The sequence below is a fragment of the Opisthorchis viverrini genome (assembly GCF_000715545.1).
Source record: "Opisthorchis viverrini unplaced genomic scaffold opera_v5_6, whole genome shotgun sequence".
NCBI classification, from domain to species: domain Eukaryota; kingdom Metazoa; phylum Platyhelminthes; class Trematoda; order Opisthorchiida; family Opisthorchiidae; genus Opisthorchis; species Opisthorchis viverrini.
Genome location: NW_008751662.1, coordinates 3,672,224 through 3,697,724, shown reverse-complemented (window position 1 = coordinate 3,697,724; position 25,501 = coordinate 3,672,224). Strand labels below are relative to the sequence as shown.

Here is a 25,501-nt window from a genome sequence, read left to right as displayed (position 1 = left end):
AAAAATCTATGGCTTGACGCCTGACCAGATTATGTTTTCTCCATTAGATTCATCACTCATTGGTTACAGGCTTCGGAGAGTGTGCCGGCTGTCTTTGCCCTTCAGGTACCGCTCCTCTGACATTTTGTTTTTTTTAGCGGGAATTGTAGAACGACTCAACCATTTTAGAAGAAATCAAATTTCGCACTCACTCGAGGAACATATCTTAGATTTTTCTATAATGGACAGATCTACTGTTGTGTGAAATTTCCAAGTTTTTGGTAGTTCACCTGAATTTAAAGTTTGATGCTTCGTCGATTTTCGTGTTCAGCAATGCAAGCGTTCTTGCGTGTAGTTGACGCTGCAGATTTTTTCTCGGATGCATTCTGAAAACCCCATCAACTGAAAACTTTATGTGACGCGCCTACAATGCATCCAAGGACGTCTTTCCGAGTTGCTGGGACACAGCTTCATAGCGAGCAACAATGGGATAAAAACACCATGGAAATAATTTTTTTCATTTTTTTGCTCATTCACATACTACTCATACCCAGGCACAACCCCCGCACTGACGACGTCACCTCGATTGGTAATGAGAAATTTTCAGTCCAACTGCCAAGCTAGATGAAAAGACTAGCAATAACTACTGATGACATTTAAGCAGCCAAACGGTTGAATCAAATTTCCATCTTCTTTATAGGTAAGTCTGCACTTTGTGATGTGGTGGGTTAAAATAAAAGAATCTTCTTACGTGACGACCGTCGGTACTATTGAGATCTGAACATCTGCCTGCTTCCGATCAAATCCGTTCGAATATACAAACGGTACACCAGTTCCGGCTATCTGTCGAGGCTCTCAGAACTACGTGCAGTGATCACCTAGAGGCTACTGATCTCAAACTTACTTTTAAATTGTCGTCCTTCTAAATGGCTATTCAGAAATCCCGTCCCTCATCCAAATCAGCCATTTTTCTAGTCTGTGGTCCAAATTGTCATGCACCTTTATATTCTGTTGTTAGTGTGAGAAGATATAGGAATGCGCTATTAATGTTGTGTTGTGACTGTGCTGAGGTTACACCGGCCTTAACCCATAGGTTAGGATGAATCCTGCTAGCCGATGCTTATCCGGGTGATAAATTCATTAGTATGTGTGCAACAACGTCAGTCATAATTCCGTTCGGTTAAAATTATTGGCTAAAGATGCTTGGATCTTGCTTTAGGATGAAACACACGACAGATTGATAAACGGTGGAGAGCTCTTTGGTGCTCAATGAAAGCAAGTGAGTTCTTTTATAGTTAAATTGAAGAAAGAACAAATGTTCAGTTAGGTTTTATCGAAATTAACCAGCTGTTAATACCGAGTTCCACAAAATGCTGTTCAACAATGATAAGGCTTAAGTTGTGCGCTTGATAAAAGGAATCCGAGTTAAGTCATAAAGTACAGCTGGGCGGATTATGTCGATTCAGAAATACGAAGCCCTTGGATATGCACACAGTTCTGGTCCTTAAAGTAACAAGTGGGGAATGTGTTAGTTTGTCTTAATCACATCACGATAGGCAGAGTCAACTAGACTGGTTTTCGAAGATGCTGGTCGTTTCTTATTTCGGGTTTGTGTAGACAAAATACCCAAGCTGGCACTTAGTAGTGAGCGCTGAAAATATTGCCAAAAGTATTTCCCTTTCAGTTAAGTGCCATTACAGACACAAGACGTTTTCTTAGGAGTCGTACATCAGTGGAGTGGAGTTGCGCAACCAACGATTTACGCCTAGGTTTTTTTAACTCCCAGCATTAAACCGGCTTAAAGTGTCCACTTTGGATGGATCTTTTGCTTTCAGTGAATGTCTTTAGAATGCGCCGTGAGCACGAGTTCCCTATTCTTTCTGAGCTGCGACTTTGCGTAACCAATAGGTATCGCCAAATAATTTCTTCACAACACTATCAGTGATGCGCAGGGAGAGAGTGTGGAAAAAAGACCTCGGTTCGTGCGGCCAGAAAGATGGACTCATACTTATGCCTTCAGTTTCATAGGTGACGACACTTCCCCAAGCGAAAGGAGGAAATTTCCCTGCTCCAAAGTTATTTACTGGTAATTGAGAACTAAGTAGTTGTGAGTTGTTAGATAGGAAAGTAAACATCCCGTATGCACATAATATCTAGAAACTAAACGTTCTCGCACGTCCTTTTAAACTCTCCCGAATATTCATTGACTATTACGCAATAGTGAACGGACATTGCAAAGTGGTCCCCCAATTTCCGCAATAAATTTCACCTTCCATTAGATGCGGGGCGGAGCTTGGCCACCAAACGTAGAATACTGGTATGGTTCATCAGTAGTATCCATCGCCACACCGGACTGGGGTGCGCGTTCATTCGTGTTTTTAAGCGTATTCATACTACAGCCCGGTGACCAACCATAAGAGGGCTTTCTCCACACGAGCGTGCGCCCATGCTGCTTAATATATTTGTCTGTCATATAGACTACTAGTCCTTCCCCGTGGATTCGGAGATGATTTCATTGGCAGGACAGAAGAATACCTAGAGGAAAGTGAGGCGGAAAATTTCACAGAATGAAATCTTGAAGGTTTTCGGCCACCTTTTAATCTTGCACTGTTATCAACCAGACATCCAAATGTCACCTCATTCAGAATCTTGTTGCGCAACTCCAAAGCTTTAAAATGTGAGGCTCTGAAGATAAATTTTGGCCAATCGAGGATTGCTGTTCAAAACCAGGCAAAAAAGACAATTTGGTCACCATATATTTGATCAGGTGAATTGATCAGTGCTTGTTCAACATCAATTTTTCGCTTTATTTGCCTATGTCGCACTGTTTATGCCCATGAATTAAGAGAGCAAGAGAAATGTTTATTTATTACAGCATTTCGTTTGCCGGGCAACGTTTCGCGTCTTCAGGCCAAGTGACTAGGTTACGTGATTGGCCAAGATTTAAGGCGGATGGTTAGCCAGTCAGTTAAGTCAAGCTGAATTTCCGTTAGATGTCGACTGAGGGATTTTGTGTGTTAGGGTGGGTCACCAAGTGTTAAGTCGATGGGTGAACATACATGGATTTCGGTCCAGCTTAGGGTCAAGTTCTTCTGATTGGGTCCACGTGATGCTCCCTCTTGAACATCGTTTGCACCTTTCGTCGGCCCTTATGGATGACCTAGTGCTACGATAATTACGTAAGAGGGATTTTGTGAACTTTGGTCTAATCGGGATTTCTACCCCCTATCTTTGCTAATGATTCTATGTGCATTGTCAACTACACACAGTCACGTGTCAACTCCGCTTATCTAAGACCGCTTTCCATACGTCCGCCAGTTTCACACCCTCGATTCTATTCACGCTGAGATGTTTGGTAATTTCCACCACGTCGGCTATCAGCAGCTGTGGTGCGAATCGCAGTTTCCGTCTTAAAATTTCTACATTCTCCAGATCTACTCGCTGAGTGTTTGACCAGCGTTTGTTATGCTTCCGCAACGCTTAAAGGTTTGTTCATCCTCTGGTTCTGATGGGCTAATTCCTGGCAGTTTGTCATATGTAAATCTAAATGCATTCGTTGCAGTTATTTTTATACACACAGACCCTAGTACTTTCAGCATGGAGAGGAACTTCAATCGCACCAATAATGAGCATAGCGTTTTTACCTTCTGGAAAGCTGCATGAATGTTGCCTAAGTTCAACAGTCTTCGAATAACCTCCGATATTCCTGCATTATATGGAATGACAGCTGTTCCAACACATTCTTTACTTGGTCTTCATACCGGAGCTAATATCCTTTTTAATTGGCGCACACTGAAGCTCACTGAGTATCCTATTTTTTAGAGTCTCTTCTCGATCTTGATTTGAGCCGTTGTTCGGTCGAGCTGTTCCGCGCACAGCTGTCTGACCTGACTGGATTTCAATGAGACAATACTGGCGTACAAGGACTTTGGGTATGTTGATGACTGGTTTAAAGTCGTCCCTGTGTATGTCGGTAGTAGGTAGGTAGTTGTTTTTAGCAGTTGTTTTCACTACACTTTGTATACCATGCAGTCTAGGAAGTGTACTGTGCCAGTGATCGACTCTATGCTCATATTGATGTGAGGATTTAAACTGGAGAGATAGTTGTGTGGGCTATTCGCAAAAGCTGTTCACGTTATCACATGTCAAAAGCGAAACCTGCCCATCACTATGCTCATATTGATGTGAGGATTTAAACTGGAGAGATAGTTGTGTGGGCTATTCGCAAAAGCTGTTCACGTTATCACATGTCAAAAGCGAAACGCTGCCCATCAATAAATCTACCGATTTTTGCCAAACTTTTCCGAAAACGATAACCGCTCATTCGGTCCTAGGCGTTTTCGAATGACTAAACTCCAGCCAGTAGTTTGAACATCGAACCGTTCGGCCACGTGCTGCTGGTCAGCAGTGTGATTAAGTTGCACCTAGATCGTGTATAGAAGCCCTGATCCTACAATCATCACGTTGCCACACGTTTTGACCAGCTTCTCGAGTAACGCCTTCTCAGACGGAAGTCTCACATAGTGAGTCAATTTTATTCACCTTTGGAGCTATTTACAGACGGGTAGTGGTGTGAACAGATTCGCAAATTTTCGTAGAAATTCCATGTTGTTAGTGAAGCCAATCTATGCTGAGAGGCCAAAGTGCACTGGACATTTTCTTTGTCCTTATTGTGGATCAGCAGGACCCTATGTGGTAGACTCGAACCCAGGACTCCCCAGCTAGGTATGATGCCAGGCTCAGGTCAGAATGGAAAGGGTTCTCCACAAACACTGAGAATACGAGATATACGTGTATTCTCATCAAATTTATCAGACGTCTTGTCTGCACAGGCGCACTTTCTTTCGATGACCTTTCTTCAATGGAGCTTATCATTAAGTCCAACTTGATATCATTATACACCCCATTAGTCTGCTTATTCCGCCAGTGTGTTCATCAACCTCCATCCGTTTCGCGAATGGTATTCATCCTATCATATATGTATACCTACACACCTACCTCCCTTCACAAAACCTGATTTGGGTGCAGGGGGCGACGGTTTCCGTTTTTCGCAATTCAGCAACGAAACAATACACACCATGAGAAGTTACCTGCTTTACAGTGGAGAAGATGCACCGGAATGAAACGACAATTGGTAACATGCTACATGACCGTGCGTTATGTAATGTACGTATCAGCAGACAGTATGAAACTTATAACATGGTATAAAATCTTGATTTTTAGGCAGTATGGAAGTGGCAACCAAACAACGACGATTGTTAAGTAGATGTTGGTGATTTAGGTAACCTAAGTGGTTGTTCGTTTGTTTGCTGAGCTTGGCAACCGGATTGCAAACGTTTCAGGACCAGTCGAGGTGATATCGTCAGTGAATTGTAAGAGATCAGATAGAGTACGGTGCATTGAAAAACTGTGTATGAAACGTCTCGGAAATTTCAGAAGTTCACGGACGGTTTCGCCGGTCTAAGGGCTAATCAGGTGGGCACAGTACTCGAGTCACCACCACACCTGTGGGCTTTGTATTCCTTCCAGAAAATGTCCTGAGAATTCTCGAATATCGTCCCTAAATGAAGCAGAGAATGGCCTTGTTGCAGCGCAATCCATCAAAGACGAATGTCACAAACGAAAGATTTGACGGATTAAGTTGTAACTGTCATGACAACAAAAGTAGTGTGAAACGAGTATCATCGTCGACCTGTGGTCGATTTGGACTGTCCAGAAGTTTTAAGAAACCCCTGGACGGTTGCTAGATAGCTTCGTTTTTTAGCGCTTAGCATGTTCTGCAATGGTCAGCAATTAGTGACTAACCAGGAATGAGCCGGGAATATCTTTTCCGCGTGATATTTCCATGGTTCTGCCTACTTAATAACCTCTGGTTTCATCATTAGAGTGTAGCTACCCAACCACCCACATACTTGACTGTTCAGCTCACAGTCGCTTACTGGATCACAAGACTTGTCTTTTTTCCTACTCGCAAGCCAGGTCACATTAGCGTGACTCATCAGACGTCGATTGTGTGCACAGTCTAGTGAGCGTAGCAACCATTCATGTGCTGACGCGCCCACGTATACGCAAACGGACCTACATATAGGGAAACCGAACAGTCAGCACACACAGACTCGCGCACGCGCAGGGAGCAAGTAGTCAGCCAAACACTCCAAGTCCACGGGCAATTATGGAATACGTGTATCGGCCAAACTGCGGAGGAAACACGTTCCCGCTGGCCGAACTTTCACCAAGGGACTCTCACATACGATAAGTTCCCTGTTGACCTGCTCCACATTTTATATTGCACCTTATTTTATACATGCTGCAAATCGCTTCTGCAAACTACTGTCACAGTGAAGACCGTTATTAGTGAATGTACTTTCTGACTTGTATTTGGTGCCTAGGCAAGAGATTGAACCACCACTTTTCATACTGGAACTAATGAAGGTTTCCTTATAGACCGGACTAGATTTGTTTGCCGTATTCAAATAGGATTGTACTTTGGTCATTTTCTTTTTCGTATGCAGAAAACCTAAGTGTAGAATGACAGTTGGACAAAACGAGCTCCGCAATCACCAAAAAACCATAGCTAGTCGTCTAGATGGAGAGTCTCAACAACTAACAAAGGCTGCTTTATGTGACCAAGTATACTGATTTAGATCTGTCAGCCCATGTCAACAATGAGTTGTCGTCGGTTGTAGCCCCAAGGAAAACAACCGCCTGCCAGACAGTAACGGGGACTAACTTTCTCCCTATTGTTTGCTTTTCTGCACTGATTTGAACGTGGATAGAAGTATGTCACAAATAGTGCAATCAGATTTTTCCGGGGTTATGGTTGGAACGACCAATGAAAATCTGTCGTACTATATAGTAAGTGATATAACGAAACCAGAACTTGGTTAGTTGGTGCCTTAAAATATGCGGCCGAACAGCTGACCAAATCCCTGCACGAAGTTTTAACCAAAGTCCGTTTTTATTCTGGCTTGTGTGCAGTTTTGATTAATAGTGTAGAGTAGCTAGCAACAGAATAAGTCTCGCTGGCCCGTGGTTTCGGAGAAAGAAAGAAAGCGTTCAGCTGTAGCACCCTTTCGGTGCCTAGCTACCATGCCACCCGAAGGAAGCACGAGGGCTAGGATACTGCCAGGTTACCCAAACCTAGACAGGGGAAGTCGAGTGGCGGAGGTCGGATTCGAACCACGGACCTTCCGGTCAGTAAATTCGCGCTCTAACTTCTTGGACCATCTCGCCCCGTGGTTTCGAATGAACACTTGCTAAGGAACTGAACGAAAGACGAATGCCAGGATGTGTTGCAGGATGCATGTAATTGAGGATATATTGACTGGACTAGATTCCATAACAAATTGTGCCTGGTCGATTTCATCTAATCAGCCAATTTATCGGCCGGAAAACCGTGTACCATAGATACAGTGGTACGGTTTTGACTACCTAGAAGTGGGAAAGTGTGGGATATACAGCCAGGCCTTGGAGGTTATTTATGCCAGTGTCACTAAGCATGAGTGAGTTGAGTCCCGGGGTTCCCATCTAGGGAGTTGGCAATTGTCAACCCAACTTAGTTTACTGGTTTGCATTTTCATAAATCGTAGTCGAGTCATACGTTGTTCATCTCTCAGTCGCCTCCACTCAGTAAAGGGTTTGGCGAAAAGAGCTTTACGAGGAAGCCGGTCTTCTGTCATGCGTATTACATGTCCTAAACAGTGTTACCTATGGTGCGTCGCTGGTTGCCAAATAAAATCCTTGATGGTCACGAAATCACTTTTGTCAGTTCGGCACCACGTTGATAACGAATGTCCGGAAACAGATGAATCGCCTTTTATGAGCGAGGTGGCGAATGCAAAGAATTTTTGTAGTATCGTCCAATCTTGTCATTGAATACTCTGTCAGTCCAGCAAACCCTAAGTTCGCGTTGCGTATACCAGTGAACGGACGCACAAGACTTGAGCTTTACGTCAACCGAGATGATCCCGTTTATTTCTGCATATATTTATGTAGTTCAAAATGTCGTTTTCTAAGTCTCTTTTGAAATATTGTTGTTTCACGAGGATTTTCAGAAACCACTTTCAGATTGCTTTGATCTTTCCGCGTTGATTCCAGGTCAGAGACATACAAATTTTGTTGACAACATCATGAACCGACTGGAGTTCTCGTGGACAGCATTCATACCTGGATAGTCATCAGCAAATTTCACATCCCTGAGAAATCTCGTTGGATTAAGTCCAACACCCGGATGGACTGCTAGGGCGTTTCATTGCACAGTCAAGAATGAAGGTAAACAGCGTTTGCAACAGTAAGTACCACTGTAATAATGCAAGTTTACAGGCTAAACGTAATCGTCTCCCCATACGCGCTTATTTTGGATTTGATTCTCCAGTAAAGAAACATGGTGATCACCAGCAACTGCACCCAGATTGGGCCCATATGCTCCAGCTGAATGAAGTCAAAAGTTGCTCACATATCAGACAGGCTAAAAGTGATAAGTGAAATTTCCAATAGTGTTCCAAATTAAGATGCATCTTAAATGTTAACCATAGCCTTGGAGAAATTCACTTTGCTTTGTTCCCGTATTTTGGCTCCAGAGAAGGAAGTAAGAAGCAATTCAAATTCGTCAGAATCTACGGGGTGCTCTTCGGGATTTCATTTCAAGCTCAACGGCTGGTAAGAAGGGTCGGTGTCCTCTGTCAGAACAATCTTAAATGTTTTGGTCAGAATCATCGGTTGTTTTGCCTTTGAGAGAAATTTTTTTGTTTTTGTTTGTTCGTAAAATTTGATTGCTAGGTAAAATCGAATTTGTCTATGCTTTTGCTTCAAAATCGTATATCGTAAACTACTTTCTGAAAATGAGAGACACTGTCTCAGCTATCCTCTCCCGAATGTGTTGCACAAAGATTCCCCCACGTTTCAGCTGGAAAGGTATTTAGGGCGTCAGAGTTTACCTCAGTGTGACTCATAAGATTGTCGAAAACCCTGAGCAGCCCGCTACCGCTCTCCTTCACCTTCATAGTTCCCCGTTTCCTTACACCATTTAGTACGTCTCTGAATGCACGTTGCAACGAACTTCCCTGCAGACTAAGTTGAGGTTGAAAGATGGATTGGTTAAAATCTCTTTGAATCTCCTGTTCAGAGGTTTTTCAGCTGAACACACTGCACAAAGTCTGCTTGTGTACACAGAAGAGGCCATTGCTCTGTGTACTATCTCTCACACAAGGCCTCATCTAATACCGATCGATTTGGCTGTCATCAGGGGGCGGAAAGTGATGGAGAATCATCGTAAAAATTATCAACGCCATGATGGCGTGAGTACCTAATACCCACAACTGTGTCGATCGCATCATGGGATTCTGGATAGATCCTCTCGCTTATTAATGGATGTACAGAAACAAGGTACCTATCTAAGACTACAAAACCATCATCATTCGATCTGTCATCAAAGAGCGACAGACCAAACAAACTGTGAAGATAAAACTGAGGAAAAGGGTTCTCAGTGTTCGGAGCAAAACGAGTCAGTTTCACAGTTGAAGATGTTTTGTTGAGAGGAATTTCGGCTGCAATGGGGCCGTTATTTATTTAACAAAATAGGAATATTTGCAAGCGTTTAAAATTCTGTCACTTGTATATGGAAGCATAAAGACGTGGAAAGGTCACTGTTTCAAGTCAAATCACGTGGTGTCGCACCTGTTGGGAGTGCTCTAGTGTTGAAGGGATACCAGTGGGGTAGTGCAAAAGTTGAAAGTCAGTATAAATGAAGTTCGTCGTAATGTGGAATAGCGGGGGACGAAATGAGTTGATGGCCACTTAAAGGAGAGATTCCGGATGAGTAAAGTCAGGAATGAACAGGGGGATGTAACATCCAAATGCCAAGACAGTTAAATTTTTTCAACTACTCCTCATCTTTTGAGCAAAAGAATGTTTAATGATTACTGACAACAGCCTTCGCAATCTAATAAATAACGTACTACTTGGAAGTGAAAGATCTTTCAAAGGTATTCAAGGGTTTATACTAAGGGCGCTTACTAACTATTTCGCTGTTGCCCTTCAGGGTGTTATCGTTTTGTAAGTTCAGGAGTGATTTGAGGATATGTTCGGCAATACGACTCCGAAGACGTCTCGTGATTCAGCCGATGTGACTGCATCCACAGACAATAAAAGTGGTAAAGGGTTACAGTTTCTGTGAGCAGAGGCTATGGGTTTTTACAGACGTTGTTAGCAAGCACGTGGTTCCATCAGTAAACGACTCGGGCAACCCTAGGTGGCCCTTTGGAGGCCGCATTCTAAAATTGTTTGATAGTAGGGGACACGTCGCCACCTTCTCTAAAGGTCGGCGAAAGCAATTCATCCTCGAAAAATTATATATTGGCCTACCGAAATACATTCATTTACATACCAATTTGTTCTTGACGGGAGACTCACCTGGAACCCAGCTCGATCCTTCGTTTATGATGTTTTAAACGGCCCATTCTGGGTCTCAGTATTCCTCAATGAATTTAGGTGAGTACACATTTCCAAATTTGGGATATCTTCGAGTGGACAAATATGCCATTCTCTTTTTCTGGATCTGACGGTTCATACTAAGTGATGACGTAATGAACGATCATTTCAGCACACTGGTAAAAAACATTCAAGACATATGGCTACTCTTTATATGTATTTCCTCCCCGCCTGACTGTGGCCTTTCCGGTGTGAGCAGAAATTTCGTCGCATTTCTGGGGCCAAAGACAGACTACGACCATTATTTGCAGCAATAACCAAAAAAGATTTTTACTGAACCCAAAAATCAAGCGGGCTGAAAGTATTACGCACAAATCTCTCAAAACCAAACGTTTCGAATTAAGATGCATCAAAAGTTGCGGTGTAATGAGTGCCTCATTGAAAATGATAGCACAATAAGATTGCCTACAAAGCGGCGAACACTTTGCGGAGGACACTATCAAGACAAAATTATATATCCAATGATAAAGAACAGTGTCATACAGAATCCGATACAAAGACTGCAAAATACGGTAAACAGGACAAAGCAAAAGAAACCTCCCCATCAGAATACATGAACACAAGCTTGCTAATAAAGATAATCAGTATTTACTAATTCCGCGCGCACAAAGATCAGGGAGATACAAGTTCGATTGGAGCGATGTTCACATATTGGCTCAGGCAAGAAAGAAAAAAGAACCTGAATTCAGGAAAAGCTTGGTACTCCACCAAAAAGGCTATCAAAATCACTTCGAAATTGATTCAATTTCAGCCACTAATGGTAAGTTAACTCCAGAATCACATGCAAGGGCCACCAGAGGAACAACTCAGAAGAGGATCAGGGAAGCCGGATAAAGATGGACAAATTAATTTAATTAAAGAATACGCCCAAAAAACAAACCAAAATGACGAATTAACCAGCGGAATCAGGAACAGCTGCTGTTTGACGAAGAGAATATGACGTTACAGCCAATCAATCGCTATCGAGAAGACCAAACCACAATGCAATATGAATCGAGAGAAGGGCCAATCAAAGATAGTGAATAAATCACAAAAAATAACAGGCGTTGAGGTAACCAAGGAATTCAATGAAACGTGAACGACAACGCAACAAAGGACACAAACGGACCAATAGATTCAAAAATCGCTGTCCCCTAAGTAGCCGGTCATGCTAGAAGATAACACAGACTCCAAATGCTATATAGACGCACGCAGGCAAAGAGGAATTAGGTACCCAACTGCGCGCTGATGATGTCTCCCCTTATGGTGATTAGACGCTTGCAAGTCAATAGCCGAGCCCGGTGAACAGATTAGCAGCCACCTAGTCAACGACCAGTAATAACCTTAACTTACGGGGCTAGATCAGTGTGTCGACGCGGGGTTTAACGATGCTGAGCATAGGAGGGCGTAGCTAAATAGGAAAGAGACAAAGCTACCGGCCTATGAAAAGTGTAAAGTGAACCAAGCTATGAGGTTCAGAAGATGACAAAATCCAATTGGTGATATTGAACTAGTTGCGCCGAATCGAGATTAATTTTGGTGACTTGTAGAAAGTCCAGTACTGGTGAGCTTCCACCTCCAGAACATACAGGCACAGAATGAAAATGACCTTTTGAGGTGTCGCGTTGTACACTGATAGAAACACGTAAATAAAATTCCATGTTCTGAACAATGTCCATGACCTGCTGTTGAGTTTTGAGGGCCATAATTACCGGAGAATGCTTTCTTCGCATTCAACGCACATTTTCCTCAGCGGATTCCAAAGTACACATCTTCAGATATGAGACATCCTTCATTTGATTACAACTTAATGCCAATAACCATTCGGCAAACAGGTCGACCTAATTAGATGTTATTTTTGTGTTCGTTATTCAACAACAGAACAAAATGGATAGCACGTTTACCTAGGGATGTTCTCTTGTTAACGAACCTCATGCTAAATCACACCTAACGAGGAACGCCTCGACGTACTTCTCAGGGTAACGGCCACATTTTGAGGGCTATCTGTTAGAGCATCATGATACCTGCTGATCATTTAATGTGCATTTAATGATACAAAGGTAGACAATACAGCATTGGCTGAGGGGACGATGGACTGAAAAATTCTCGATATACTGGTTTGTGTAATGGAACCAATACACAAGTAGGATCTTTGAGACCTTTTGGACGGTGGGTATACTTCAGGAAAGTTGTAAATTACACCGTCATTCGTGTATTTCAAACGGTTGCATATTTCGACAGAAGACATCCCAATCTATTTGATTTTTATAGGCTGTTGTGCCTACTCGGAATATTATCTTTATACATATACAAAAATATCAATCGACTATAGAGAGCACAATGAAGTGAGTGAATGACTATAGGTCAGCATAACTTCAAAGGTCACAGCAGATAACTTTTCGCACCTCAGGTGTACGCGGATTTCAATTCCATCAACCAGAGATACCATAAGGATTCTCACGGACTAAGACCAAGTTGTATTCGATGTATGGTGCAACAGATTCGATTTTTTCTGACATTTGCGTGGTTACGGTTAGGTTCAAAAAAGTGAGCTTGAGCTGGCACAGGAATTTCCGGGAGTCACCGAATGGGGACGGTATTCCTGTGACCCGTTGGACAATATACGACCTGTTGTGTTGCTCATATGGCGAAGCGTTTGTCTGGCATGACTGGTTTGGCCACTGGATAAGGCTAAGGAAGGCGTGCACTGATATATTTTTAGGAAGAAACATCAAATTCACTTACGTTAACATGACTAATGATTAACGTGGCAGTTAACTCGAACAAAATTAACTAGATTCCGGCCGTATGTACAACAGATTTTGTGTGGTGGTGTTTCTAGAGCATCCATTTGACCGCGATCAGAGTTTGCGAAGTTGGTAAAAATTACGGATAAGCTACTGGTGATCCTCTTGTGAAGTTAATTAGCATAACACTGGTAAAACATTTTACAATGCTAAAAATATCCATGAGTGGGCACAACTTCTAGGACAAATAGGTTTTCTTCTCTCATTTAACTTAAACTCCCCATCAGTTTGCAAATGACTTTCACTAGCTGGATCTAAAGTGGTAGTTCGGCATCACCGAAATCGTTCTTACTCTAGGGTAATTGTTCACGTCCAAACAGACCGTTGGAAATACCACATCCGGCGACATAAACGCATTTCAAAATCGTTTTACTGAAACCGTCCAAGTGAAGCGTAAAGTAACGAAGACCAACAGTGCAAAGTTTTGGCCTTGAGGGTAAGTGAAGTGGACGGTCAAACTTGAGTGAGATTTCAAACAACAAGGAAATTTCGCCATCAAATTTTCCAACAATGCTAACGAGGTTATCAGCTTTGCCCTGAAATTATCTATTCTAATGCTGCGCATCAGCAATTCCAACATCAGGTTTTATATGCATGCGCGCACCTCTTTCAGCAGAGTATCAACACAGTCATAAAATGTTGAACATGGTTAATGATTTTCAGGATTGAATCCGGTACTGATTAGCAGAAGTTGTTTGCGTCTAACCCGTTTTGTGGCTTCGCTTCATGATGCGATGGAGACTGAAGTCTGATGAGTCCGATGTGCCAGCATGTATGCCTTCGGCTCGGTCACGACAAACCTCTACTGTGGCTTACTGTATATTACACGGCAGAAGATAAGATTCTTCTTACCCGAGACCGACACTAAATAAGCAAACAGTTCACTCTGACTGCAACCCTTTACTTCACAAGAATAAGTTTTGCGTCCACGTTATCAGGGGGCGAGATGGCTCTGTGGATAGAGTGCGAATCCACAGACCGGAAGGTCCGTGGTTCGAACCATACCTCGCCTCCGCTGGTCTAGGCTTGAGCAAATTAACAGTATCCCAGTCCTTGTGCTTCCTTCCGATGGCATGGCAGCTAGGCACCGAATTGGCGTTACAGCTGAACGACTATCTTGTTAAACGAGCATAACCATGTACCTTCTATATCTGCCACCCCCCAGCTTTGATAAAATTGATCACCCAGGCCGTCATAGTGGCGGCTGAATATCAGAAATTTTGATTGAAAATGCGGACAGTGCAATACTTTGGAAGGTGTGCTGCGGACGTTTGGCTCACTACTGATACGGTTGATGGTCTAGTGAATTTCCTGCCAGCACGTACCACAGAAACTGGAAAATTAAACTCATTACCAAATGCCTACCGAAATCGTCATCTGACACAGCGCACCGAAACCGACCGGTGTACAAGAAACGTTAAGAAACACATCCGTCTTCGGTAAAGTCTACTGAGAATGAAACCGTTAATTCCCTGGACCTTTGTCAACGTGGAGCAGATGCCGGAACGATGGGCAGTGATATGTGGTGTACTCTCTTTTGTTTCATTCAGACCATTCGGAATTGAGATCAACTGAGAAGATTGACACAAAATTCTAGCAGAAATCTGTGCCATAATAAATAAACTGTGAGCACTGGTTATCCGGACAAATGAAGTATCTGCGAGGCACGATCAAGCCCTCTGTAAATACTCTGCTGGAACACGGATAATGGAACTTCCCGTTGTAATTAGAATATGAGGAACCCGATGTTTGAGAGGACTACCCTTTTAGCTGCTTTGGATTCACGTTTGGGATACGCGAGTGGGAGTGCTTTAGTTACGCGCACACTCTTTAGAAGTTAAGCAAAGAGTGAAGAAATTCGTGCTGGTATGATTCGGGTTATTGTGTTCGACATGCTAAACCCTGGCCATTCCCTCCTTGACTCACTTATTAACCGTTTTTGGAACCGAAAATAAGTCACACGAAACATACGATTTGCCTCATCATCATTCAAAACTTGGAAGTCACTATTGGTGGTGTAGCTTTGAGCTACCTTGACCCTGTTTTCTGATCGAATTCGGCACACCGGAACCCATAATCTGATAAAAGCACTACTTGCGTCATTTTATTCGCCCATAATGAACCGAATTCGGAAGCCAGTAGGCAAGCGGGACTGAAAATTAGATACTGCAGCATACTGACGTAAAGTGTTTTCCCCATCTGGATGACTTAACGGAACAGCTGAAAATGTTGCCTACAACAGGACTAAATACAGCCTGACGCATCAAGCTAATATGCAATCCTGTCTGAGAGATTTTGATGTGTTGAACTCAGTTTTAACCAGCCACTGGCCTACCAGACCGTCTCGCCACTCGTAGGTATTTTGCATACTGATCAATCCTGTTGCAGCAACTGATACTTAGCAAGGCGGTCAAAATGACAGCCAGGTGATTTGAAACGTACATGAGGAACAAGCAAGTAAGGAGCTCGTGCGGATGGCAGAGAGCTTTGCTAGTACGAAACCAGTTGTTGGCAATTGTACAACCTAAAGTGATTGGATAAGAGAACATGAAAGTAACATACAAACTACTTATAACGGAAAATTACGAAAATTATGCTTTACATCCGAGTGATATAATCGTATGTTAGTTGGTTCAATCATTCTGAAAGACAGCGCCTTGCAGCAAATCCTACTCTCCCATTGATTCTATCGAAAATTGTGAAGACGTCCTGCAAGATTGCGTTACCGAGGATCCAGTATGGATGATCAGCATATGGGATGAAAGCGAACGGGCTCACGCACATACTCTCTCCTCCTTCTCTGTACTGAAACAAAAGAAAAAAATTCTATGGTCTGTTTTTGGTTCACTACAATATACTGCCACTAGCAGTACCAGAAACAACATATGGGACATTTGGATCTACTGGTTAAATTTTCAGTAAGTGTTTTCCAGGACGAGTTGGATAAGATAATTTTGCTAGCTATTACCCGTCTGCGCTCACACTCAGTACTGACAATCTGGCTGTGTTTTCGCTCTCGAAGTATTATGTGCGTAGGTCTTGTTATTGATACGACTGAATGTTTTTGGCGGATACCTAATGAGAGGCGTTATGGCAGCAACCGAAGCCAACCAGCTGAACTGGTCGATTTTGTTTTGAAGTGTAGTGCTCTGCAAGTATAACTGTCGCATTTTCCAGGCAACTGAATTTTGTTGGTGGTACAATTACACAATTTGTTCTCAGGCTTGAAAGAAGCTGGTCAAGTTTCCGAACCTTTTCAGGAGAATGGAACAAGACTAAGTCAGCTACAGAGCATTTTCACCACACTCCAGAGTCCCTGACAAGCGTTTTGAGAGTCTCATGGCTTTACCTTAGTAAAAATGCTAGGAAATGGTATAATTGTTGACTTGATATTTGCACAGTCAACTTTGTTGAACGTCATTTCTGACATTGCTGGCCCTTTTATGAGTAAGCAGGTATTACGTGAAATTGTTACTTGTATAAGTTCTCACTTATTATTGTTCCGAAGAGTTGTGTGGCACATAATGACATCGCAAAGCGAAACGTGCACAAACTAGGCAAACTGACTGTTGGATCAGCGTGCAAGACATCATTTTAGTACGCACAATGTCCTGAGACTCTACTAGACTTGTGGGTTACTCTCAGGCGTAACACTCGTCCTATTCTCTTTCTGCGGCCTTTATCATGACGTGTTAACCTAATAAATCAACAGAACTGCTTCCACGTAATTCCAAAAGTGTGGCGTGTTAATTACAGTTTCGTACAAAACGTCACTACAGCATGATCAAAGCATGAACTTTTGGATTTAGTAATGAAAATTAGAAATCTGGTCGTCGACTGCTCGTAGCGAAGTCAGTGAGGCTTGTTGCAGTGCCAGAACTGAGAAAAGTGGTAGAATCAAACAATCCTTTATACAGACATTTCAAACTTTTTGCTAAAGGAAACTTACACGCTGCATGTAGAATTCTGATGATGTCGGCAACGCAAAATGTGGAAACACCAACTCTAGATCTCTTTGTTCCTCGACGAGTCGGCAAGGCTTCGCGTATATGCCCCGTTCATTGTCATGAAAACCGAGGAGAGTGTTAATCCTTTGTACCTGTTCTATCGGTCCCACTATCGCTGGCATTTTCGTATCAATCTCGACAAGAACGTTTTGGAGAAGTGTGAAGAAGCCGATGTCTAACCTGAAGGTATGAGAATTACTTTCTACAGAGTCATTAATTTAATGTCAGCATTTTCCTATAAGCCCTAGTTTTGTTCTGTGCCGGCAACTGCTTTTCGGGTGCGAAATAAGACAAGACAACGAGGGTAGCACGTATTATTTGGAACCTTCGCTCACCCGAGAAAACAGTGTTTGTCAGTAAGCAAATTAACTGCGGTTATATTCAGACCATACTGTATTCTTTTCATACTCCATATGGATTTATATTGGTGAAGTTCAAAAGTGATTTAGTTCGGAGCTGGAAGGGGCGTTCTTGTTAGTCCAAACGTTACTCTTCGAAGGCTTTGCCCTGTCCTCACTTTTGATTCTGTCGGATGAGCTTCATCAAAACGTACTTGAAGCTCGCTCTCAAAAAATCACATTATTTCAAAGCGTTCCTACTTATTATGTCCTAAACGTTGGAAGAATATCCTGAAAAACCAAAGTTATGTTACAGCGTTCCGTAAAATATTTATTGTTATACGGTTGGATTGAGGCAGAATTTATCCAAAATGGAGCATTTTATTTTGTAACCACAAGGTCACATGCCTGGTATCCTGGATTACAAAGCTGTTCTCCAAACTGGGGCTTCGTATTTATATGATACATAGTTATAATCCTTACCCTGTGAGGCAGTTTTTAGTAAACTGCTTCAGAGTCCAAACTTTAATCTCTTCACTATCTAAATGAGGTTTACTTTCTTACTGTTAGTTTTACTCAAGAGAAGAGGTATTGTCAGTTCGCAAGTTCTGGTCTACTGGCTTTTTAATTGAAAAATTCCTCAGAAATTTTTTTCAGTACAGAGAGTTGAATGATAACGCTAGTGGATAAAGCGCCATCCAAAATTTCCACCAAGAGAAATTAGCATCACCAGGCTTTCGGAGTGTAAGGAAAACTCAATTTAAAGGTATCACCCCAAACAGTTTGCGGCCCTGTCTTCACCACTCGCTATCTTAGCAGAATTATCACTGATGATCGTAGGGAGAGCGAGTAAGATGGCCTGCGCAGGGTTGAATCACAACCTGGCCTAAATGGTCGGGGGAGGTTACACGAAATATGATTCTATCAGTAAAAGACCGGCAAAGATATGAACAATCCCTGGATAGCCAGCGATCCAATAGTATAGCACGAGAAAAAGGGTGCACTGAAAGCATTGTTAGCCGTAGCCGAACCAAACGCTGTCAGTGAATGTGGCGAGGTAGTCTGTGAAGGCCACACAACAGCTTGTCCCCTATAAGGGCCGTTCGAATAGTGCATCCAGTATTCATCAGCAGAACTCGGTCAGAATTCACATTCCCCAAGGTTATTACGCTTTTATTTGTGGGCCGTTGCGGTATTCATACTGCATGCTCACTTCACTCTAGTCTGAGCAGTTGTTTTCCTGTCCCAAATCAATCCAAACTTTTATTAAAGCTAAGATAATGTGCATTTGCACGCTAGATAACGCAAGTAGTTATAGTCTGTTGTGCACCGCACAGGCTTCATATAATACTCCGATTAAATACTTCAGGTGATTAGGTAATATATCAACCAAACAGATGGTGATTTTGTTTGGAATAAGCAGTAAAAAGATAAAAGTACAATTTTTTAACACTAACGGGTTGGAGTAATCTTCTTGCTTAACAGCGAATAGATAAACTTGGTTTTGAGCATCCCCGTGAGAAAAGCTCACCACCCTTCGTGAGTAGAGACAAGACGGTACGGTCCAAAATTACGTTTTAGTAAGTACTGTAGTCATTAAAGTGTTGATTCCTCAAATAGGAAGCGACGAGAGCGTAGTCTTTGCCACTCTATGTGATTCTTGCAACCATGCGGTTTTCAACAAGATCCAGCAATTTCACTGCTCAGCAAATAGGTAAAAAATTGGGACAAATATTCAGATTTAATCGGACAACGTGTCATCAGAAACTATCCGTTAAAAAGTCTTCACCAACCTTTGCAGCATAAATTGCCACTTAAATGAGGGGACCAAATCCACGTAGAATATCGGCTCGTTGTATAGTTTGGGGTCAACCTCGCCAAAGATGATCTGGGCATCTGGTCCTCCGGGAAGACAGTCCCTGTGGCTGCAAAAAGGCGATTCATAATGGATGAGAAGATTCAGTCTAAATATGCAACTCACGCGTTTCATTTCTTGTGGCACTACTAATATGTATTTCCCTGTGTTAACCTTCATTTAAGTGCCAGCCAGATTTGTTTGATATATCGGACATTTAAAGTAGACAGACAGAACGCATAGTAGTTATCCACCTAAACCAAACCCCCTATGTTCGATTACATAGTTTTGTCACGCGTTTCATTTCTTGTGGCACTACTAATATGTATTTCCCTGTGTTAACCTTCATTTAAGTGCCAGCCAGATTTGTTTGATATATCGGACATTTAAAGTAGACAGACAGAACGCATAGTAGTTATCCACCTAAACCAAACCCCCTATGTTCGATTATTACCATAGTTTTGGCCTGTTTGATTGACCTCGATACCCCCCGGTTTGATGGTGCTCTGGAGGAATCAACCACCCGCATAGTTCTGAAAGTTTAACACACCAGGTCATTTCTAAACCCCTCTTTTGGAGACCGCAAGTTAAATGGCTGGCAAGCTTTTGAAATTCGTGCATAGTACTAATTTCTGGGTCGCTTGTTTCCCTTATCCCCTACGTTTTGAACAGGTAAATGGATTCGCTGTCTCTAGTGACGATAATTCATTGTTTCAGATCGGTGGTCTTGGCAGAATCAACACAGGCGACCTTATCCCCTACGTTTTGAACAGGTAAATGGATTCGCTGTCTCTAGTGACGATAATTCATTGTTTCAGATCGGTGGTCTTGGCAGAATCAAGATACACAGGCGAGTACTATGTGGATTCACCTGCTGGCCCGAAAGTTTCGAATACTTAATAAAACTACCTGGTTGAGCACGTAGAGCCAATGGTCTGCATAGCGGGATCGACTGATCGTCGTTATTTACGACCAAAGCGCGAAGTTCAAGCTCAAAGTACAGGATAATTTTGGACTACGCCTGCTTCGAGGTCATAAATAGTGTAGAATATCCGGCTAGTTAAAATGGTTCGCCTGGGCAGTGTGCCTAAGATAGCCCAAAAGTGTTTACATTATGTTTTGGGACAACAAATACAGTACAATACTATTTCGAAACAAGATCCGTAATTTCGTCAGGCGGACCGAGTTTTTTTAACGCAGCAACAAATTAGGATAGAAACCATCCATTTGACCATTGGATGTGTAAACTCTCTGAAGATTTTATCCTGCTCAAAGATGCAGTCTTAAAAGTATTTCTAGGAGTCATCGCTCTTTTGAATACAATCTGTGGGTATTTGAACGCACACATGTCCAGCAAAGAGTACCACGAGTAAGCCTTACGTAACGCCCTCTCGTAAAAACTGCCGGGTATCCCATAAAATCTTATCTATTAACACCACTTGGACGCTAGGACGCTCTCGGTCCGGCAGAGACGTGGATTTCGAGTTGCTGAGTCCGGAATAAGGTAACTGGCTAATGGCATGATCTGGTTGAATCGAATCACTCGATTCTTGATCGTTTATACATCCCAGTTCTACGACTTAACCAACTAGCTTGTAATGGGAACAGCGATACATAGGAGTAAGTTAAATTAATGACCACGGTATGTTCATAACGGAACGGAATGTTTGTGAATTGTTGGTTGAAATTTAGACTATATGTATATATATATATATGTATATTTATATGGTGTTTACAGGGTCAATTTCGCTACGGAGCTCAAGCTGTTATGCAAACAGTTCAACCAAATGTTCAAAGTGGCCTTGGACACAAGTTGGTTTATGTTGCATTGTCCACAATGGAAGGCAAAATGTGGACAGCCAAAAGAAACTTCCGGAAAATTTCACTTACATTGCAAACCCTGAATGGTCTGTTGCCCTTGATGCCGACGTCGGCCGGAGGCTATAAGACCAGGGTTCAAACATATAGAGGCCTATTTACAGCCAGCCTGATCCGGATGGTATTGCACTGCGCTTTAGCATCAGTTTATCCTAACAAGTGAAGACACCAGCCGTCAAGTTTTCGAGTTTCACTGAGCTAATTTACTTCCACCAACTAAAGTAAATTAAAAATTCTTCCAGGCGGATGCCCATTATCGCAACATTTATGTGGAACTGGATAGTCAGGTGCTAAGGGCTCTGCACCCATGCAAAACTTGTTTAGCTGTCCGAATGAGTCCAATGCTACGAATGTCAAAGTAGTCATATCCGTGATTGTTTCAGCAATGACCTAATGCGAGATATTAGTGGCTCTTGGCTAATCCATAGTGGTTCATTTTTCTGGGTATCTGGGACTTGTCACCTTTCTGTATGACAAATTTTATTTCACAAGAAGCTACAACAGCTGTTGTAGTCATGCTCCTCGGAGATTTTTATGCCGCGTAGGTGCACCAAACTGCTGATATATACCGAAGATTCCGACTTTCAGCTATGGTTTGAACCGTCATGGTTAAAACCCTTCTGTGTCACTTCGCAGTGGTTTTATGTTAGCGGTTTTAGGTAAGATTGACTGTCAGTATGTGACGCAAAAAATCCGTAGGCTCGCAGGAAGCTGTCGCCATTGACTGGTAAAAGTGTCTTAAAGTTTAGGTTTAAGGTTTTAAGGTTTAGCTGGTAATACTGACGAAATTTGATCTTTTAATAATGGATGAGACTGATTTCGTCCACTGTGTAGAATATACAGTGAGTCCAGGTTCTATAAGCAGGTACCCGAGAACCATCGGTACCTCCAGCCGTTCGCTGAAGATGAATTTCACCCGATTCCATCGTTGCACAATCGCGAGTTCCAGCGTTCTGCATAGAACGATGCTGCACTGCCCTTACAATGAAGGACGATACTTAAAACATTGTATTTACTTTTCCATCACTCTGAGAAAAATGCTGTAAGCGGAATATACTTGTCGTAGATATTATTAACAAAATAGATCGGCTGTTTGGTCAAGAAATTTACGCATGTAAGGGGACCATAGAAAGCCAATTTTGGCTGCACATTTTATTTAGACTCTATAAAGCAGACTGATAACTTTCCATTCCAAGACTGTCTTGTGACGACCCTTTTGATGACGCGATCTACTGAGGGAGACGCCCCTGAATCAAACTCGACTCCAGTTTTCCAACCGTCTTTATCTAGGCATAGGAGATCTAACCTTACTCTAGCCCCAGGATTGCCCTCCGTTCGCACGATAGGTGTGTCCCACATGGAAGATTTATCTTGGTTTAAAGAGCATAACATGCCTACTGAACGGCTCCCATTGATTAAAGTTTTTCACACCTGAACTAAACATCTAACTATACATTCGATATAATTTGACTTCTAGTGAATGGTCAGGTAGATTCACCTAAAATGTCAGCGATCCGCTGGAACGTCCGGAGGTTATTAAAGAACATATTGTCTTCACCTTTTTGCTGGCTTCTTTAATACGGGTGTAGTGGGACCCCAAAAAGCTAATCTGCGCCACTACCGGGAATAAGATTCCTCTCAGGTTCCCGCGGTGACGCACACAGTAGTTGCAAGGGAGTCATATATTTCAAGCTGTCAACAAGAGGATCACATGTATTGGTAGGTCTCTATAAGTTCAAAATATCTAATGTCATCGAGACTTGTCCGAATCAACCGTACCTACAATCAAAACACACAGTTACATCCCCAACCCGTGGTCTTTCACAAGGACTAACGCAGCATTCGATCAAATCATTCTGATTGCTCACCACAATCAGTCGGTCTGAATCAACGAACCTAGCTAAAGACCAGTATTTACACCAGATATGTAGGAAGAACCTTAAGGTTACAAGCACAAATGATTAGCCATCAATAATACGATAGAAGACTTGTCAGTTTGACCTACAGACCATCTGTGATACGTTCGAATAGAGAAAGAATAAGCAAACAACCCAAGGTTGAATATCTATGAGTAAACTAATGCCATAGACCAAGACCACTTTCGGGCAACCAGGTACTTAGATAGAAAGTAGAGTTGATCGATAGGATTCACATTGTAGGATAAGGGAATCTGCACAGATTTTCTTGCGCCGGATTCGGATGTAGAATTTCTTCAGGGTCGAAGAAACCGTTATGTGTGATCTGAGAAGCTGTGGTTTTAGTGCTACTCAAAAAGCTATGCTGATAGTGTGTTGAGTTTGCTTGATTTTGCAGTGATAACATTTGGAATTACCATTGAGTGCGTCATAAGGTGTTGTGTGAAATTTGTGGCGAAACTTGATAGTACCAGTGATATCATCCAAGTTACTTTATTCCAGTGATCAATTGAGCAACATCAGAAACACCAGATAAACTTTCGGCATTGAGCAACACATTTAAAGTAGTCAGCTCAATAGTAAATACGGGTTTAGAAACAAATCACGTATGAATTCGTTGTAATGCTTTGAGAGACTTGTGACTTATTATTCTGAACGGTAAAAAAACATAACGCTTTGCATCATGGTAATGTGTCGAGTTTATTGGTTGTTGATCAGGTTAGCTCGCCCAGCTGCGCACTAAAGATGTCTGCTGGTATGGTGACAAAACGTTTGCTAGCCAATTGCCAAGCTAGATGAACAGATTAACAGCTTTGTATCAGGGCAAGTGGAATCCATAGATACTCTAGACTGTGTGGAGCATTCTCGAATGCTGATGTACTGGTCAATTTCGTTGGTTGTCCGTAGTTCTGGTCTCATCCAAGCACTGCTGACTTTTTGAAATTGCCGGTGGGTTAGAACCCTCTTGTTTTAAATGGCTAAGTTGTCACACCGTCCTACATTACTTGATGGTTTGACGAAGGCGAAGTAGTACCTTTATTATGAGCGCTATTTCGACCTGAGAGTTTCCAGGTTACTCATGTTTACCTGACTAAATGAGAAACTAGGCATTCGTGACATCTCACCTCTTTCCGCATATGGTATTTGGGCGTGGAGGTGATCGACGGAATTATTCAAGGAGTTGATCGGCTGTATAATCGGGATCTAGTTACCAAGTGTAATGAGTTCTTATTTAGAGGGCAATTTTGTTTTTCACGTTTAGAAGCTTCATTCATCTTCGGCGATTCGTAAAGATGAATCCGAGATGTTCGGGATTGTCGTTATCGGTGAGAAAGAAAGTGGAGGATGCATTACAATTCGGATGTTTCGGCGGCCTAAACCATCATTTTAGTGACCATTTACTTCGTCCATCAACGATGACTGGTAAACAAATGAGAACTGTCGTGAAAATACAAATAACTGTCACAGAAATGCTAAAATATACCACTCACGTAATTCGCTGTTACATCGAGATAAGCTTACATTACAGATTAGCCATGTTTAACCAAAGAAAATGAACTACAACAACAGCCATTATATCTGGTGTCATTTTTTGAGGTTCCAAATTCAGTTCCAGTTCCAAATCAGCTAGAGCTTGAGTGCCTGACACAGAGAATGAAGGACTCACCAGGTGAAGTAAAGTGTGAAAATCGACGTCTTGATAGCTTTATTTGCAACCATAACGTCCAAGACCGTTGGAATGTCAGGCTGTTCGCCCACTTTTGCTAAAGCAAGAGCTCCGCTTATTTCATCATCCTCTTGTGGAGGTGGTGCATCCTCAGCCAATCCGAAAGGGACTATTCCAATCCGGGTTCCATCTATCTAAAAGGGTTCGCCAAGACCGATTCTCAGTTTAGTATTCTCACTTACCGACATGTGATCCTTGACTATTTTACCCGTAACAAAGCCTCCATAGTACATGATCGTGAAGGGCACATTTAGCTGTGTGGAACTCCTGCCTGGATAGGGAAAGTAAGTGTAGGTGTGGGGTAGCCCCCTTTTCGGAACCCAAGATAAGGCGATCGTAGTATCCAAAAAAACATTGAATTCCTGGGCTGGAGTCCCAAGAGAGATTCTACCATAAAGCGTAGTCTAGCAGAGAGATTGCCTGTGAATTTTTAATCAAGCGCTTACATCATCGGAACTATAAAGCTTATGAATGAGCGATCTTTTCCTAGTATGTTTCGAACCAGAGCGGTCGTAGTAGAGGTTGATT

At 42.4% G+C, this 25,501-nt stretch overlaps 1 protein-coding gene across 1 annotated transcript in view; it reads right to left on the bottom strand.

Annotated features, from left to right (window-relative positions):
* Positions 1–13,546: 13,546 nt before the first annotated feature.
* T265_00659 (hypothetical protein) overlaps positions 13,547–25,501 on the bottom strand; it is a gene marked incomplete at both ends in the record, with an annotated part of 14,482 nt that continues 2,527 nt past the window's right edge. The window contains 5 exons of the mRNA XM_009164487.1: positions 13,547–13,789; positions 17,203–17,440; positions 19,392–19,523; positions 24,914–25,107; positions 25,156–25,360. Of these exons, the coding sequence (XP_009162751.1) occupies positions 13,547–13,789; positions 17,203–17,440; positions 19,392–19,523; positions 24,914–25,107; positions 25,156–25,206 (858 nt within the window). The remainder of the gene's footprint in view (positions 13,790–17,202; positions 17,441–19,391; positions 19,524–24,913; positions 25,108–25,155; positions 25,361–25,501) is intronic.